Raw genomic sequence first — 18,849 nt, 5'->3', positions numbered from 1 at the left:
AGCAAAATATGGCCAACATTATGATAACGTTCAAAATGAATCTTCAGATTGCTCAGCAAGATGGCGGCTTGGAACATCGATCATCAAAGGCACAAGTGCACCTGTAGAATTCTTTTGTACATCAATAGAAATCTGACAACTGTTTAAATAATTACAACCAGTTAGAACTCCATGTATAAAACCTCCTTGGTAGAGCTCACCTTTGTGCTAAGAGTACCCAAGTACATTGTATGTGCAACTTTTTTTTTTCTTGTCTAGAGAGTGGGTGATAAGTCCAGGGCCTTCTGTTGTGAGACCACCCCCTTTCCTCGTCCCACTGGCCATTTTTCAATCTAATGATGTGTGTTTGCTATCAAAATAGCATCAAAATGTTGCATAAGAATGAAAATGATACATTTCTATTACAGTTTATATTGTGATTTTGCTGTGCTGCTACATGAGCCATCATTCTTTCATAACCTTTACTATCAGTTATGACCTTTGATTATCTCTGACCTATGACCCCTCATTTCCCTCCATCGATTGGTCTGTCCTCCTCCAGAGAGCTGCAGGAGAATCTCATCCGTTCCCACTGCGTGGGCGTGGGTCAGCCCCTCTCCCCCGAGCACACCCGAAAGCTCCTGGCCCTCCGAATCAACATCCTGGCCAAGGGTCACAGCGGCATCTCTGTACGAGTTTTGGGGCAAATGATCGATGCCTTCAATGGTGAGATCCCTCCGAGATGAAACTTTAAGAGTTCTTGGCTGCATGTGGCATCTCCAAACTCTTGATATATTCTTAATATATTCCTGATATGAAGAGTTTGTTCGCAAAAACCGATAAGTCCATATTTGGCAAATGGAGATATTTGCGATTAAAGGTCAAGAAAAATAAAGAGAATGATAAGAAAATATTTGCTTCTTTTGACCATAACTTCAAAAATGTACCTTTATACACGTATGTAGTGACCAATATACCATTTTAAAGGTATTATTTTGTACTTTATGACAGAGACCGTACTTCAAAATCTTCAAAAATGGACTTATCGGTTTTTGAGAACAAACTCTTCATATGTTCCTGATATATTCCTGATATATTCCTGATGTGTTCCTGATATGTTCCTGATATATTCCTAATATATTCCTGATATATTCCTGATATATTCCTGATGAATTCCAATCCATTTGTGGTTGTTAAATTATCAAATCTATAATCAAATCAGATCAGGGATCAAGTGTTACAAGTGTTGACTCCGGTTTTTTTTTTTCCTACCCCAGCTTCCTGTCTATCCGTCATCCCCTGCAAGGGAACTGTTGGGGCCAGCGGAGATTTGGCGCCTCTGTCACACCTTGCCCTTGGCCTCATGGGAGAAGGCAAAATGTGGAGTCCTAAGAGTGGTTATGCTGAGGCCAAAGATGTGAGTGAGAGGATAGTTTCACCCAAATATATGTGGGTTGAGTGAATGCAGCGATGTTAGTAGAAAACATCAGTGAAAGTTTGAGGAAAATTGGACAATCCGTTCAAAAGTTATGAATTCTTAAAGTTTTTGTGCAGCCATCGCTGGATGAGAAGACTACTTTAGTTTGCTATATCACATACTCAAGAACAATATAGGGAAAAAAGAAAGAAAATGCAACCTGTTCTTACTTTTCTAGCATTCTAAAAGAGCACTTGACTTCCCTCTTTCAGCGAGCAGGGGGAATATTACCTTTAATATGTGTCCGTAGAAGTCCAGTGAATGTGTACATGTACTTTTCATGAAGAATTAAATTTGTGGAATTCTCATTATAATTTCTTTATATTGCCCTTCATATGTATGTGACATCACAAACTAGTAGTCTTCTCATTTTGTCATGGTGGCTCTGAAACTTTACAAATTCATAACTTTCACAAAAGTTATTGCTGCTTTCACTAAATCCACATATTTGTGTGAACTTGTCCTTGATACTTTGTGTAATTCAGATATTGAAGCATTGAGTATTTTGCTATCAAATGCCATTCCTTTGTGTCTTTTTGCTGTCTATATTCTCATTAAAAATGCTCTCCTATTTAGGGACTCCTTCACTTTCTAGTCCATTGCTGGAAAGTTTCTGGGTCGTCTAGATTTATACTAATACTGTATTTTGTCACTTTGTTAGTTTTGTAAATTGAAACTTTGTTTCAGTAACCTAATTGGTCTTGGTGCTAGCCCATTCCTGTTATGTGTTGGTTCTTTTATACACAAGTGTACCCATACAGGTCCAGTAATGCTTGAATATTCAGTCTACTCTTATCTCACTGATATTCTTAGCATCTCAGTTTCTAGGTTCTTTCACCAAACTTTTCTTATGTATCGGTCCATTCATGGCTGGTGTTGCATTGTTTTTGCTGTTGTGGACAACTAATGTTGGTCATGCTAGTATTTAGTATTTTTTTTCCTTTAAATATGGTATTCTTTTCATAACTGTGTGTGCACATGTGCATCCTGTGAGTGCAACTAATGTTGGTCATGCTAGTATTTAGTATTTTTTTTCCTTTAAATATGGTATTCTTTTCATAACTGTGTGTGCACATGTGCATCCTGTGAGTGCATCACAGTAAAATGTGTACAGGACTCAGTAGGGAACCATCAGATATATCAGATAAGTTTTCTTCCAAGTTCTGTGGAAATCACCAGATAAAAAGTGGGTCACAAAGCAGTAGATGTATGGTCCAATGCTTTCTCCACACTCTTTTAGCAGATATTCATGATGAATATGAAGTGGGGGTATGGTATACAAACCAGTGGCATCCTTTGTTCATGAGTGTTTTTTTTTTCCTGCCATATAGAGCATGCTAGCATTCACACATTACTCACCTTGATTGGTATTGTTGTGGTTGAATGGGCAGAATAGATTATTCGGTGACATCAATAGTTGTGTGCAAAGGAAAAGCCCTAGGGGTTCCATTCACAGGATGTGTAGCATTGAGACTTCACCAATAAAGACATAATACAGAATGAACCATATGACTTGAACTTACTCATCGAAGTGAGCAACTATTCTTCTCTAATACTCCTTTGTTTCCTTGAATGGCTTATTTTTGGCGGGAAACTTCTACTCTTAGCTGATGTGTTTTCTGTTAAGCCTACAAACATCATAATGTGCACTTATAGTATTTCAAACTATTGATGATAGTATCTGATCTATTCACATACTGTAGGCTTGCACATGCAACTATACGAGAGACTAGTTATTTCATTTCAGGGCCGTGATTTTACTTGTCGACCTTTCCTGGATCTACCAATGTTAGTTCTTACAGCAAAATGAGTGTACGTAACATATTTCTCAGTTGTGATGTCATGACAGTACATTGCCCATGCCATGACATGCCACTTTAATTGCCATATATATGATAGCCATGATAGCCATTAAACTAGCCAGGAAATTGTCATAATTGTACCTGCTGTATTCTTTTGAAGAATTATACAGTATATTATTTCAAATTTTGAATTACATGCAGGTTCTGAAAGCGCATGGGCTGACCCCAATAGAACTTGGGCCAAAGGAGGTAAGTAATAATAGATCCAAATATGGTTAACGGAATGTTACTGCAAAATCCATGCATATCTGTAAAAGTTAATTCTTTAAACATTGAGTAACATTAAAAGACAAATGACTTTTTTTTTTCCAGAGGTTTATCACGTGGTTCTATCCACCTCAAATGCTAATGCACACAAGAGTAGTCAGGATTTCACTATGACTGAGCATGTAAAGATAATTATTATATCTAGTTGTAGCTGTAGGTGGATTTTTATGCCAGCAGATGTAAATGCTAGTGTAGCTTGCATGACAAACTTCTAATTGTAACCAAGAACAGCGCAGAATGTGACTGTGTTTGCAAATCTGCAATGATGTTAAAGGATGCTGTGGTTTTGAGTACTGAGCTATCTTGCTGTTGTTTTGACATTTTTTTTTGTTAATTTGTTTTTTGCTCTTTTGATTGCTCTACATACAGGGTCTTGCTCTTATCAATGGTACTCAAATGATTACCGCCCTTGGGGCAGAAGGTATGTTATCAAATCTGTCTGTTTATTTTGTTTATGGGTATTTTTGATAGTTTGTTTGATTCGGCACTTCATCATGATTATTCTCCAATTAATTCCTTAATATACAAATAAATATTTTCCATGTGCATTTATCGTTTGTTTTTATATCCATTCTTTTTTTTTTTTGCAAAAGTTTATTCCCAATATTTACAGATACTCAAACACTCACTGCACTCCCACAGACACACATACACAAAATCTATTTGTTTTCAGCTCAGTGAAAAGGATCCAACTCTTTATGTTGTTAATAGTCCTTATATAAAGTTGATTTCAAGTTTGTGGTCATGATGGTCACATTTATGTTTCCTCCATACATTTTTATTTTTCTGATATCCCCTCTGTACTTTAAAAAAATTGCCTTATCCTAGGGGAGTAAATTATACAAAATTTATCCATCCTTAGCTGCCCATTTTAGAGGAAAGCACATGTAAATGCTCATATGATGTAACAACAGGAAATTTTTTAGATCTTACAAATAGCTTGTGATTATCGAGGATGACAATGCTTTGATTACAAGAATGTTTGCATTTGCTGAAACTATACATAAATTAGTATGTTGTTGACTGTGAGTGAATAAGTCGAAATTAGATGAACATAAAACATTGTTGTCTTTATCAGAGTATTATTTTCTTTTTTGGTCATCAGCTTGAATGGCAGTGCTTTGGCACTTTTCATGAAATTTTCAATTTTTTTTTTTTGCTGACCGCACATGCTGAAATGTCTTAAAGGATGAGAAAAGCATATCATAGGGTGTGATTCAGCTGCATTTACAAAAAAGGCTGGGCTTGAAGTGAGTATTGTAAAGCTATTACGCAGTGGTCATTTAAACTTCATTCTGCTGGGTGGTGTAACCGTGCTTGTGAAGAGGCTATGTATTCCACTATATAGGATATAATCACAGACAGAGCTCTTCTCAGTCTTAAAGGAGGGAAAAGATAGCATGATCACCACCATCAAACTCTAGACTCGTGCGATTTACATATACATTCAAGAAAATGAATAATGTCTTCCCTTTTTTCAATTTTTACCTGTACTTGTAGCCGTGGAGAGAGCGTATCTAATCGCTCGCCAGGCAGACGTTGTTGCTGCCCTCACCCTGGAAGTGCTGAAAGGGACGACAACAGCTTTTGACAGCTGTAAGAAATCTCCTTGGCTTTACATTTCATGGAATTGTACTAACATGTCTTCAGAATATCAGAGTTTCTCATTAGATGTAGCAGATTTATGTTATCCTGCAAATCAGTCCTTTCAACATAAAGCAAACCTCACAGGCATTTGGGTCATCTAATTGCATTGTTTGAGAATAGTATTTCTTTTACATATCATAAAATAAACAATCAGAAGATACTGAAGATATCACATGATTTTGATATATCAAACAAAATTATCTTTGCTGGGTCTCTTTTCAAGCTTATATTCTTCTTTTTTTTTATCTCACCTTTTGAAAAACCACTATTTAATATACTTAGAATGTTTGTAACTCTGTCAAAAATTATAAAAAGCAAATTGCATTGTATGCATGTCAGCAGCACGCTATATTTATTTAGTTTGATTGTTGTCCTCAATTTATGATTGAATAGATTTCCCAATCCATCTATTTTCCAGGTATTCATCGCACTCGGCCCCACAAGGGTCAAGGCAACGTGGCCAGGCGCTTCAAGTCACTGCTCCACTCTGAGATCCATCCCTCTGAAATCTCAGTCAGCCATCGCTTCTGTGACCGTGTGCAGGACTCCTACACTCTCAGGTGCTGTCCACAGGTGAGATATGAATGCTATTTCACTGGTCATTCTTCTTTTCAGTATCAATAGCTGGCTTGTGACATTTGTTGCTTTAATGTTTCATAACTAGCCACCCACTCATCTCCCCATTAGCTTCTTCTTTTTTTTTTTTTTTTTTTGATTCAGATTAGTTTGACTGCAGGCTTAGTTTGTTAGCCATTATCTTTTCTGTGTAACAGCAATGATTATTATTATTTTTGTATCAAGTTCTAAATTTTAGTCATAGCAGACAGCGACCTGAAGTCTCTTTTTTGTTATAGTGTAACTTTTTGACTAAGATTTTGTAACCAGAACTTTGACTGGTTTTAGAAATTAAAATATGATGAGTTTAGCTGTGAGACTATTACTCATTTTCATTCTCAGACATTTACTAAAACTTTTATGTACACTTGTTGAAACAGCTTTTAAATGCCTGTGGCATTTGTGAATCATGACTTATGTTAGTAGTTCTGGTTCACAGGCTGACATCGTTTTCACACTTGTATGCCATGCCGGAATTTCAATTTCATTGTCTCTGAATTTTATTCTTTGACGATTCTTTTGTCACATGTAGGTCCATGGAGTTGTGTTGGATACGATTGACTTTGTCCACGGCATCTTGTTTACTGAGATGAACAGTGCGACGGATAACCCTGTATCCTTTCATTTTGAGCGAAAACCTTGAGCATGCTATAATGAGTTTTGTGTCTGGACTTATTTATAAAATGATAATGCTATTAGGCAAAAATAGGTAAAGCATGCGTATTCCTGAAATATCAAAGTGATGGTGTATTTATCTAATGCTGATTGCTCAAGCTATCCCATCAGCAACGAATATAAGTAGGGCCTACCGTAAGATGAATGGTGCATCAAACTTTTGCACAGCTGTGAAGAAGTCTTCTGAAGCAACCTTTTGTGTCGGTTAATTTTCTTATTCCAAAGTTTGGGGTTTTCTTTGCTTATTCTTGGACAACCCCAAAACAATGTAATCTTTACAAAACAGTGAGCTGCACTTGTGCATTACATGTGCATGGAATTCATCAATTCAGTAAGCCATTCAAAGAGCTCTTGTCGATCTTCTGCCATCAAGCAATGGTGTAAAATACCATTTGTTTGTTTGTTTGTTTGTTTGTTTGTTTTTGTAGTTAGACTTATGGCATCATATTGACCATTAACGCAAGGAGAAAATATACAGAGAAGACTGGACTGGTGGCAGGAAGTTGAAATTGTGAAAAAAAAAATATAAGTTAACCTAGCAATTTGAATAGGACTCATGGAGTGAATTATTTCCACATGTGCAAGGTTTTTACCCTTGATTCTTGTTGCTTCGTAGATGGTGTTCCCAGATCAAGGGGAGATTCTTTCTGCCGGAAATTTCCACGGAGAATATCCCGCCAAGGTAGTATGTCTGTACTTGGTTGCCCGTACTGCTTTCTGCATGGTGCTCAGTAGGCCGTCTGTATAAGCTGTTATTTGCACGTACAGATATTTTGTGAATTAGGAAGTCACTGACATTTTCTCGAGATGTTGTTTGCGTGAATTGACATAGACGCTGTTGTTACACTACTTGTAACATCTTCCAAACGATTTCGCAAGTAGTTAAATTTGCGATCATGGAGTACAGTAATGAGGAGAGAAATGTAGGCCTATGTGTGCAATTTAATGTCACAATTTATGTCAGGATCAAAATTAATATTTTTTGCATGTTGTCAAATTAGTGAATATTGGCTGACTTCCTTCATAAAGAAAAATAAAAACCCCGCAAAATATGTTGGGTGTACAGTACCTTGGGCTTCTTTCCAACCCATGCCCCATTCCGTAGCTCATATCAATGATTATAGGCAATTCCTTATAGCTTAGCTTATTGAATGTGACAACTGAGACAGACATTTTGCTTACATTGGATTTCTTCCCAACCCCTATGTACCTCATTCTCTCAAACAAAATGAAGACACCTGATTCGTTTGTTTGCATAAGTGTTTACTTATGTTTAATCAGCTTGTGTGCTCACCATCATATATTCTTTTTATCCCCTTTTCAAATATCAGGAAATGGTGTCAATATCTTTTATGATCCTTCTGTACACTGCACATATTGTCTGTCTGTGTTTGCACATGAAGTTCTGCCAGTAGACAAATAAATCCCACACTCCCAACAAGTTACACCTGATCAAGTGTGAAGGAGAGGGGCTGTTTGCACAGCAGATATACATGTACTTACTGTTTATCATGACACATCACTGAACATGTCAACAATTATTGTAGTGATGTGACAATGTGGTAAAATGTAAATGTTTAAAGGTATTTGATGGATAAGAAGACATTTGATTGTATCAGTCCATGAGAGAGAAAAAGATGTTTTATCCTTGTGCCACTTGCCAAAGAGTGCTGACCTTTGACCTCTTGACTTAAAAAAATGGTGTAATCTGTTCTGCTAATGCTCATGTAGCAATTATGCAAACACATCTTTCTATGCTGCTGTGGGATATCCTCAAATAACCACATTTGTTTGAAAGAGCATAAAAATCTCATTAGTTAATGCAAAAAAAGAAAAGAAAACATATCTTCTAGATTCAAATTCACAGTAATGCCTTGCTTGTAAAGTTCAGTGGTTTTTTTTATGCCTCCGCCACGAAGTGGTGCCGGAGGCATTATGTTTTCGGGTTGTCCGTCCGTCCGTCCGTCCGTCCGTCCTTCCGTCCTTCCGTCCGTCCGTCCGTCCGTCCGTCCGTAATGAATTTTGTGGACAAGGTAACTATCGAAACCTGTTGAGGTATCCTAATGAAACTTGGCATGCATGTGTATTAGGGGGTGAAGTTGTGCCTATCAACTTTTGGGTGCACATGCTCAAGGTCAAAGGTCAAAAGGTCAAGGTCAAATACATAAAATTTCACTATTTCCACCATATCTATTGAATGCCTGAAGATATTTTCTTGAAACTTAGCGTATACATGTATTACCTAATTAAGATTCTCTGGTGAAAGTTTGGGTCATGAGGTCAAAGGTCAAAGGTCAAAAGTTCAGGGTCAAATACATAAAATTTCACTATTTCCACCATATCTATTGAATGCCTGAAGATATTTTCTTGAAACTTAGTGTATACATGTATTACCCAATTAAGATTCTCTGGTGAAAGTTTGGGTCATGAGGTCAAAGGTCAAAGGTCAAAAGGTCAAGTAAAAATATTAAAACTTCTTTTTTTTTCTCTGTACCTTGGAAAATTGTTCAAGGTATCGTCATGGAACATAGTATATACATGTACTGACTGGAAGTGATTATCTAGAGAATGTAGGGTTCATGGGGTCAAAGGTCAGGGGTCAAAGGTCAAGTGCAAGACTTCAAAATTTTACTATTACCCTCATATTTATGCAATGCCAGCAAGGTTATTTTTTTACACTTGGTGTATGCGTGTGTAACCTAATAGAAATTCTCTGGAAAGTTTTTTTTTTCTCTTTTTGCCTCAAAGGTCAAAAGGTCAAAGATCAAGTGAAAGTGCTGAACTAACTTTTTCCTCCATATCTCGGAAGTGGCTCAAGTTACCTTGAAACTTAGTACATATTATGCATGTTCTACCTGAAAGTAATTATCTTATGAATTTTAGGGTCAAGGGCCAGATGAAAATGGTGACAATTTACTATTCAATTCAGAAATTGCACTTTTTCTCCACACTTGTACCTTGAAAATTACTCAATGCCTAAATGTATGAATGGGTCAAAGTCAAGTTAAAGTCCTTAAATCCCTAGATACATGCTCTCCTATTCATCCAATTAAACCTACGTCAAGGAAGGTGAACATTCAACACATTTGTGACAAACTTGTCATTCCAATATTTTGCCAATTTTGTGAAAATGTAATCACACAGTGTCCACATGTACTATCTAGACCTATTGGGAAAATCATGCATTATGGCGGAGGCATACCAGTCGCCAAAGCGACATTTCTAGTTTTTTTTTGTGTTGGTGTTGTTGTTGTTTTTTTTTTTTTGAGGGGGCCGGGGGATTAGGGAAGAATTGCATATCACATATCTTATAGGATTACAGTGAACCTTGAATGTAGTTGTGAAGTTATTCAATTTCCAACTTGGAAGTTTTTTTTTTAAAACACATTACAACATAACAGTCGTGCTAACAGATTTTACAAAAAACTGATGGCTGTTTTGATAGCATCCTGCATCCATGTGATGCACTTGTATAGTACAATACAAGATGATTGTATCAGTTATTTTAAATATCATACATAAGCTGAGATGTAAAAACCCTTTACAAGTAGTAATAGAATCATTTCAAAGGAATATTTAAAGCATTGTACTTTGAAACATTTTCTTTCCTGCAACTTTTCCCAACACTAAGGTGTTGTGATTACACTATGGCAAGAATTCACAAAAAGAGTCTGTGAAATAGTGTGCAGAATTTAAATGTATGAATGCACATGTACCACCATGTATGTTAACAGAGGTCTAATAACAAGTGTGTGCAGGGCAAGATATTCAGGCCTATGTGGTCCAAATGTAAACACAAATTATACATTTACATTACCAAACTAATGGAAGCTTGGCTGTAATTTTCTTGGCAGGCTTTAGATTACCTTGCAATTGGAATCCATGAACTGGCAAGCATCAGTGAGCGGCGAATCGAGCGACTTGTCAACCCTCGTAAGATCTTCGTTCTTTCTTTTATAACTCTGTATTTGAAGCTATTTTAAAAGAAAACAAATAAAAGATATGAAAGGGACAGATTTGAGGGGATGCCTGTGCTTGTATTTTTTTGTATGTTTGCCATTTTAATTTTCTTCTGAGTTTATACTTTAGATGCAATATATATGCATCACAGATTTATTATGTGAAGTATTGTACTAAAGCAAATGAATAAAATGCATATGTAGATATATGCATTTATTTAGATATGTAGATAGACAGATTGATATGAATGTATCATACATGTATACTCTGTGGCATCTGATAGGAGTCACTGTGATACTACACTCATACCACCTTTCCATTTTGTGTGCTGATGTGTATTAGACCTGAGTGAGCTGCCAGCGTTCCTCACCAAAGAGCCGGGCCTCAACTCTGGCTTCATGATTGCTCACTGCACTGCTGCAGCTTTGGGTAAGATCATCTGTCTCCAGACATCATACCCGCAGAACAAAAACAAGAAAATTGCAAACTTTTTTTTTTCATGCTTGTTTTGATTGTTGTTGTTGGTTTTTTTTTTTTCTGGGGGGGGGGGGGGAGTTAGAGGTGATTTGTGCGAGTTTGGCATTTAATATGGAGATCGTGATGTTGACTTTATTGATCAATCTCATTTCAAGTTTCAATAGGTAATAAGGGTTAAGTTTAACCCTATTCTAACTGGGGGGGGGGGGTCAAATTGACCCCCCCCTCGACGTTTCGCGCCACGATTTCGCAACGCGCAAAGCTTTTGCCGCGTCGTTTCACGACTTTTTTTATTGAAGTCTCCCGCATATTTTGAGACCAAATTTGCGACGTCCGGGTACACCGTTTTGAAGTTACGTAATGTTCTGCATATGCATGTCAACCAAAAAACAGCTCAAATTCATGATATCGTGTGCAAATCCAATGCAAATTGTGTTTTTTGGTTAAATTGATATAAATTAGATTATTTCAACTTTTAACCATTGAAATTAATCAATTCTAGTGTAGATAAGCCTGAAAAAGTGCCTGCAACAAGTTTTGGCAAAAAAACAATGGAAAACAAAAGGTTGAAAAAACAATAAAATGCATAAGAAATTAACAAAACAATAAAAAACAAAAGAAATTCATTTCAATTGAGCTATTTTTTTACACAAAAATTGTTTGATGTGTCTTGAGGAATTCTGACACAAAAATTTAGCAATCCTCCAGTCTTTTTAATGGAGTTATGGGTGAAAATATGATTTCATGCACAAATTTGCATAATTAATTTATTAAAAATAGAAAGGCAATATTTTTCTATTGTATGACGATGTAATCTTGTAGTTGACATCAAGCTCTATCTTCAGGCAAAATTTCGCGGCGATCGCGCGATCGGCGGCCGAGATCTGAAGGGGGGGTCAAATTGACCCCCCCTCAGTAAAAACTTGGTCTCAAATAGCCCACTGGCAGTTAGAATAGGGTTAAACTTCGTGCATGGATAAATGGTGCAAAAAAGTGATGCATAGAAAAATCATTGTGTCCACCTTTTTATATTCCATCTATTCATAAAATTCTTTTTCAAAATCCTACTATGGTCATTTTTAATGAGATTTAAGTGGTAGCATCACAATAGTCTCAAGATCATTCTGCAATTTCAACTTCTTTGCATTTATTCATGTGTTTCAGTGTTGTGTTCATTCCAACTAAACTAGAAATACAGACATGCCAAAACACGTAACTCCCCACTTTGTACAGTAATAGATCATTTTTTTGTTTGTTTGTTTGTTTTTGGTGTAAGTGCATGCTTTAAAGCAGACGCTTGATTACAAAGGCCAGGAAGAAACTTGGAAAATAACTGTCTCGATATCAGTGTTCCCTTAATAGAAATTACATATGCTATCAGTGAGATGTACTTCTGATTTGTAACTTTGACAATGTTCTTGACCATGCAGTATCTGAGAACAAGGTACTGACCCACCCCAGCTCTGTGGACTCTCTGTCGACCAGTGCTGCCCAGGAGGACCACGTCTCCATGGGGGGCTTCAGCGCCAGGAAGTGTCTGGAAGTGGTGGAGCATGTGGAGCAAGGTACTAACATAAGAACATCCACAAACTTTTATTTTTCCCATAGATTTCTGTTTTGTTCCATCCAAAATTGCATAATACAATCATACAATAGTAAATAATCTGCGTTCCAATTTCACTGTTCACACCAAGAGATAAATCAAACATTTTCTATGTCTAGCGTTATGCAGAAATCAAGTAATTCACTTCAACAAATGAATGTGCAATATATAAAGCTGAAACATTGAACAATATACATTGTAGAAAATAACCAAAATTACCCCCATATCTCCCTTTACAATTTTCCTCCCCTGACCCTTTCTTACAAAGCCATACCCCATAAAACATCTCCCCTCCCTATCCTCAATTCCCATGATTCCAATTCTCACTTATACTTCAAATATCAAAAAAGTAAAAAAACAAACAAAAACAGACAAAACATATAATCCACAGGAATAATCTTGATTGCATTAGCAAGTCTCCTTTCTTAAATTCCTTTTTTTAACTCCTTCCTTTTTCCTTTCCTTTCTTGAACACTCACACACACACACACACACACACACACACACACACCCTAACAGTGATACATACACAATAGTAAACAAAACAAACACACACACTCGCATTCAGGTACCCACATTGAATGTGGAAAAAGTAAAAAAGGTAAACACCAGCATATACATATATGATCACACATACAAACACATACACACACACACACACCTGCACACAATAAATACACAAACATACAGATACACTAAGATACATATCTTATTCCTTATTCATTGAAATGTACGTAGAGCAAGGTAAACATCAAAATGCTCACACACACACACACACAGACACACACAAACTAAATATGTATGCCATGTTCGAAGTCACAATGTAAATGTAACATATATTGACCATCTGGCGTCTACGACATTCTGTGTTGAATCATTCTCTTGCTGGGTTCTTGTTTAGGTGTTTTCAGGTCACAGTATTACTAATTGTCTCTTTTCTCATCTCATGTAGTACTCGCCATTGAGCTGATGTGTGCCTGTCAAGGTATTGACTTCCTGCGACCTTTGACCAGCACAGCTCCTCTCGAAGCTGTCCACAAGCTGGTCAGGAGTGTGGTCAGGTATGAGCCTCTCATGTTTATGATTCTCTTTCACACTTTAAGAATAATTAATTCCAGTCGCTGGTAGCAACACAGGTTTGAAGGGTTGTGGGCCCATTTTACACAGTGATTTACAGCGATCATTGCATCTTGGGTGATTATAGTAACTGTGGCAGAAACTGAAAACGATCACATCCCGTTAATTGCTACTTTATGTTACCATGGTGATACCGTGTTTGATGGTACTTGATGTAATTGCAGAAGTTTATGGAAGAGTGAACCAGATTAGAATAAAATGCATTTTTGTTTTTCTCTCTGTCAACACCAAAAATGCAAGCGGTGGAAAGCTTGGCACTTTTCTCCTCTAATTAGACTTTTTGACTGAAGACTTTTTGCCAACTTAAATAGAAGAAGAAAATGTTCATTGGATTGAAAAAAAAAAAACCGATGACGTGATATGGAGGGGTAGTCCTTCAAAATTTACTCAAATGTTCATGTTGTCATCATTGTATATTATCATGCATATCCTGATTCCACAACAGTTTGATACAACAGTTTGCTGCGAGTGTAATATAGATATATATTATAGACTGCTCAATCCAGCTCATAGTCATTTGACATTGTTTTATTTGTAAATCTTTGCTTCTAGTCCTCTTGAGCGTGATCGCCATCTTGCTCCTGACATGGAGATCATCACCAAGCTGTTGAGGGAAAACAAAGTGAGTACCAGCACTCTGTTACTCCATAAAGGTTTGGAAACCACATATCGTGGTTTGGTGCTGTATCTGTTCATTTGAATATAATCTGTCATTTATTTCCAGTATTAATATACTCACAAGGCAGAATGAAAACTTCCTTCATTTGAGCACTTTTTCATTATACTCGTTTGAATATTTCTGTGCAAACCCCCCCCCCCCCCACAAATACATATACAGTCAAACCTGCTTTAGTGGCCACCTCTCTATAGCGGCCACCTGTCTATAGCGGCCACTGGAAAATCCCCCCGAGAGAAAAGCAATGTTAAAGACCCTGTGTATAGCGGCCACCTGTCTAACGCGGCCAGCAGCCACAAATTTTGTTTCCCGCGGTAGATTTTAACCTGTCTATAGTGGCCAAAACCCCGATGGAGCCGTAGCCGAGCCGATAATTCAGCGTGTTTTTCTGCTTGTTAGCCGTGCCAGTCATTGCAACGTTCAGTGATCGCCACCGTTGCATTCATCACTTGTTCAGTCACAATAAGGCACTAGTGTTAAGCATTCTTCATGACTGTGCACATGCTACATGTACTGTGCAACAATTTCATAAACACCGGCATTGTTCTATGCATGAATTGTACACACATGTGCATATGTACACACATACATGTACATGTACATGTAAGTATATATAGATGTATACAACGATGATACATGTTACCTGTGTATAGCGGCCACCTGTCTATAACGGCCACTTTCCCCGTATCCCTTGGGTGGCCGCTATAGACAGGTTTGACTGTATATATATACAATATATATATATATATATATTATATAACTGACTCTTTCATACTGACAACACATATAATTAGAAGACTAACAGTCTAAGAGTTACTGCTTCTGTGTAGAACTGTCCCGTATTGAGAAAACTATTCTGCTTTTGTGCATATACATTGAATTTGACAACTTCCGTATAATCTTTTTGCTAGATAGAATATGTAGTAACATTCAGGGTTGCCAATTTGATGAGAATAAGATGATTATTCTGCAGTAAACATATCCCAAAACTTCTTGGCTTAACAATTACATTGGAGAGGAAAAGCTACTCAACATGTCCTCACAGTGGTCAACTTGAATTGCTGCTGCTGATGTGTATAATCTAAAGAATTGACACTGTCTACAAGGGTAAGAAAACTTGTGAATAGAGTGTGTTACATGCATGTGGCACTATGTACAATTAATCTAACATCATCTCGTATGGTAGGTGTGGGAGGCGGTAAAGCCCTTCGTCAATAACTATGAGACAGAGATGCTGAAGGAAACCAAGGTTCCCTCTCCGACGTCCAGCGTCCTCGAGCCGAGCAAGCGTTCCCATGGCAAGCGCAAGCGGATGAGGAACTTGAACAAGAATTGAACTGGTGCTCCAGGCATCATGTAAGGCCTGCTCTAGCTGGTATACCCCACCTCTTGCACTACCTTCTCTTTCCTTTTAACTTCTATCTTCTAAAATTTGCTGCCGATTTAAGATTCAAACATGATTATAGGGATTGAGGGGCTTTTGAAATTTCTCCAACTGATGCAAACAATTGTATATATGATCTTTTTAATTTTACCTGATGAAACACTAAGAAAGAATAGTAAAAAATGGCAGTGCAAAAGATAGTGAAAAATATATAGCACCATATGCCACAAATATGTAGTTAGTTGGACTTGGTGGGTTGATTGATATGCATTGTTTGCTGTGGTGAAATAGGTTCATGTGGGATGTTTGATACAAAAGAGAAATCTTAGGTTTGTGAGGTGTGGCCTCTGTTAAGTACCCAATGTACAGTATGTGACTCAGAGGCTTTTGCACCAATGACAAGAGATATACTGTTGTTTTTTTTTTCTATTTCAATACAAATTGTTCAGGGACAAGCAACCAACCTTTTGAAGGCTGGAGACTTTATCAAAATTAGGAGAGAATCCTTATAGCTGTGAAGAGGATCATATTTGTTTGTTTTGGGTTTTTTTCTTTCAAGTTACGAGAGATTCTAGTTAAAAATGATTATTATGATATACAACATAATAATATATCAGGAAGATGCAGCATTTTGACTTTTATTCCACAAATGCTGGTGTTTTTTTTTAGCATGAAAAGTAGCGAAGTAGTGAAGCTTTTTCATGAATTGATATCAATGTGAACTTTGTGGACATTTTCACTGGTGTAAATATCTTCTTTTTTTTTTTTAATTGTTCAATTCTGATATGATTCCTGTAAACATTTTATTACACTTCAAGGTTTTGAAATTCAAGCTTATAATCTACCCCACATGTGAGAGAGAGAAGTGTGAAGTGTTCATTTTTTTCCAAGGACCAATTTTTTTCATCTACAATATATCATCTTGTACAATCTACTTGGTTTGTTTAGACTGAGCAGACAAAAAATTCTGCTTTCAGTGATACAGATATTAGGTCATGGCTTCCAGGTTGAAATGACTGTTTATTATGAATCATGTTTTCTGTTCAATTCGTCACCTACAAATTGTATGAAAATGGCTGACTACTCAGTGCCTGAGCTTTACACTGCATTTCGTAGACCACATCTTGTGTGATCTTCCACAGAGAAAGCAAATAGAGAATTGAGTCTGTCCCAAGAGAAAGACATTTGCTTTCTATCTGGAAATAATGTGTGCTTTAACCATTCCATTATTATTGCCTATCACCTCACTAATACAAGTCATCATTATTTTTATATGAGCTTGTTGTGCTGTTTTACTATATGTACAATTGTATTTGTACTTGCTGTTCTGTGCTGTTCCCTGTAGTGAACTACAGTAGTTATCTATGTTCATGAGTGTAACATGCATGACAGCACATCATGGTGTCTTTTTTTTTTTTAAGTAAAAGTTCACATGGTGCATTATGCCTGTTGTGATACATTTTGATGTAACCAAATCTTGTGGTGTAACCACACCTTGTGATGTATTCACATCTTCTGTAGCTAATGATCTTGGGGCAGCAAGTGTTTAGAAAATTATGGAAAGATATATCATGTCAAAAGAGAAATTGCTGACTTTGAAATACAAGGAAGTGTATGTTTAAAGAGTGTGCCCTGATAATGGTTCTAGCTTCTTTTCATTCCTTTTTTTTTTTCTATTTGATAATTTTCTTTAATTTGTTTGTCTGCTCAATACATTAGGGGAAGAATCGTCACATAGAGTGATATGTATTTATGAAACATATAATGCATTGCAATTTTTCATAGCATATCTGTATCAGGATTTAATTTTGATGAACATAGTATGCTGAGTAAATCATGTGTGTAATCTATTTTTATGTTTTCTGCTAGCATGATGTTATGTGATTTAGAGAATCATGTATTTGTCCTATCAAGCTAGTGCATAGCCCTCAAGATAGCAGGTGTTTTTTTTTTTTTCACTTTAGATTTGCACAGTTTGATTCGATAGATGTAGAATGAAATAAATGCATTATACATTGTAATTCAAAGTTGAAGTAGAAGTTGAGTTTCTCCCTATGTCAGTAAATTCTTAGACAAAAAAAAAAAGGAAAAGATTATTGCTGAGGCTAAAGCTCATTCCTCTGTTTTAATTGATTTGATTGATGCAGAGGTGACTATTTCTGTCATTGCTGTAATCTTTCTGAAAAGAAATCAGAAAGTCTAAAAACCTAGTGTAACCTAGAAGTTGTTGCATCAAAGTATGTGTGATTGATTGTGGTGCTTTTGCTGGCCACTTCTCAAAGGAGTGCGCTTAAGCACATGTACATATCTCATGCATCAGATAAGAGGCTGCAAATTTAGAAATTGTTCAAATTTGTATTCATTATGGTAATTCCTTCCTGACACAAGAGGTAAAGATTTGTTTTATTTTTGTGTCATCTTATTCTTTCATTAGACACAAGAGACTGTCTAGGAGTCTGTTTCATGAAGTCCTCTCGTGAAAGTTTTTACATAAATCTCAGAATAGCCAAAGTGGCTCATATGTAACTATGAGGGACTTCCAAAAAGAAGTAAAGTCCATTTCATAAAGTCTCTCATAAGTGTGTATTATGAGCAAAAAGTCTCTCATAAGACTTACATGAAACAGACAGCAATTTTTGTATGTGATGTATGCTTTTTTCACTGTTTACTTTCATCATGTCTTCCATTGCAATCAGGTAAAGAGTAAATTAATGTGTGTATGTGAAAGAAACTATTGGCTCATGTAAGTCACAGTTCACGTTTCAAGTAAATGTGACATTTATTCATGCTTCCTTTCTTCCATAGGTAATATGATCCTGTGCCCACATTTAGATGTCATAATTTGGCATGTGATTAAACAGGTGTTTTCTTTAGTCTAAATTTGGTAATGATGTTCAAAGATAATTATCAAGATGTTAGCATTTGATATCAATAACATGGATTACAGTGGAAAAGTATACCAAGTTGGGCATATGAAGCAATTCTACAGGCTCAGAATTATATATTTAAAAGACCATTATTTAACAGTCAAATTGACGTGAAATTGACCATTGGGAATATGATATGTATGTGTGTGTGTGTGTGTGTTTG

At 36.5% G+C, this 18,849-nt stretch overlaps 1 protein-coding gene across 1 annotated transcript in view; it reads left to right on the top strand.

Annotated features, from left to right (window-relative positions):
- LOC140245379 (histidine ammonia-lyase-like) overlaps positions 1 to 15,812 on the top strand; it is a 43,322-nt gene extending 27,510 nt beyond the window's left edge. The window contains exons 7-20 of the mRNA XM_072324957.1: positions 542 to 705; positions 1,257 to 1,396; positions 3,460 to 3,507; positions 3,955 to 4,006; positions 5,086 to 5,181; positions 5,651 to 5,805; positions 6,380 to 6,460; positions 7,139 to 7,204; positions 10,377 to 10,455; positions 10,825 to 10,911; positions 12,390 to 12,524; positions 13,515 to 13,623; positions 14,252 to 14,321; positions 15,562 to 15,812. Of these exons, the coding sequence (XP_072181058.1) occupies positions 542 to 705; positions 1,257 to 1,396; positions 3,460 to 3,507; positions 3,955 to 4,006; positions 5,086 to 5,181; positions 5,651 to 5,805; positions 6,380 to 6,460; positions 7,139 to 7,204; positions 10,377 to 10,455; positions 10,825 to 10,911; positions 12,390 to 12,524; positions 13,515 to 13,623; positions 14,252 to 14,321; positions 15,562 to 15,711 (1,432 nt within the window). The 3' untranslated portion in view covers positions 15,712 to 15,812. The remainder of the gene's footprint in view (positions 1 to 541; positions 706 to 1,256; positions 1,397 to 3,459; positions 3,508 to 3,954; positions 4,007 to 5,085; positions 5,182 to 5,650; positions 5,806 to 6,379; positions 6,461 to 7,138; positions 7,205 to 10,376; positions 10,456 to 10,824; positions 10,912 to 12,389; positions 12,525 to 13,514; positions 13,624 to 14,251; positions 14,322 to 15,561) is intronic.
- The last annotated feature ends 3,037 nt before the right edge of the window (positions 15,813 to 18,849 follow it).

The sequence above is a fragment of the Diadema setosum genome, chromosome 2, assembly GCF_964275005.1.
Source record: "Diadema setosum chromosome 2, eeDiaSeto1, whole genome shotgun sequence".
NCBI classification, from domain to species: domain Eukaryota; kingdom Metazoa; phylum Echinodermata; class Echinoidea; order Diadematoida; family Diadematidae; genus Diadema; species Diadema setosum.
This window is presented reverse-complemented; position numbering and strand designations above follow the sequence as displayed.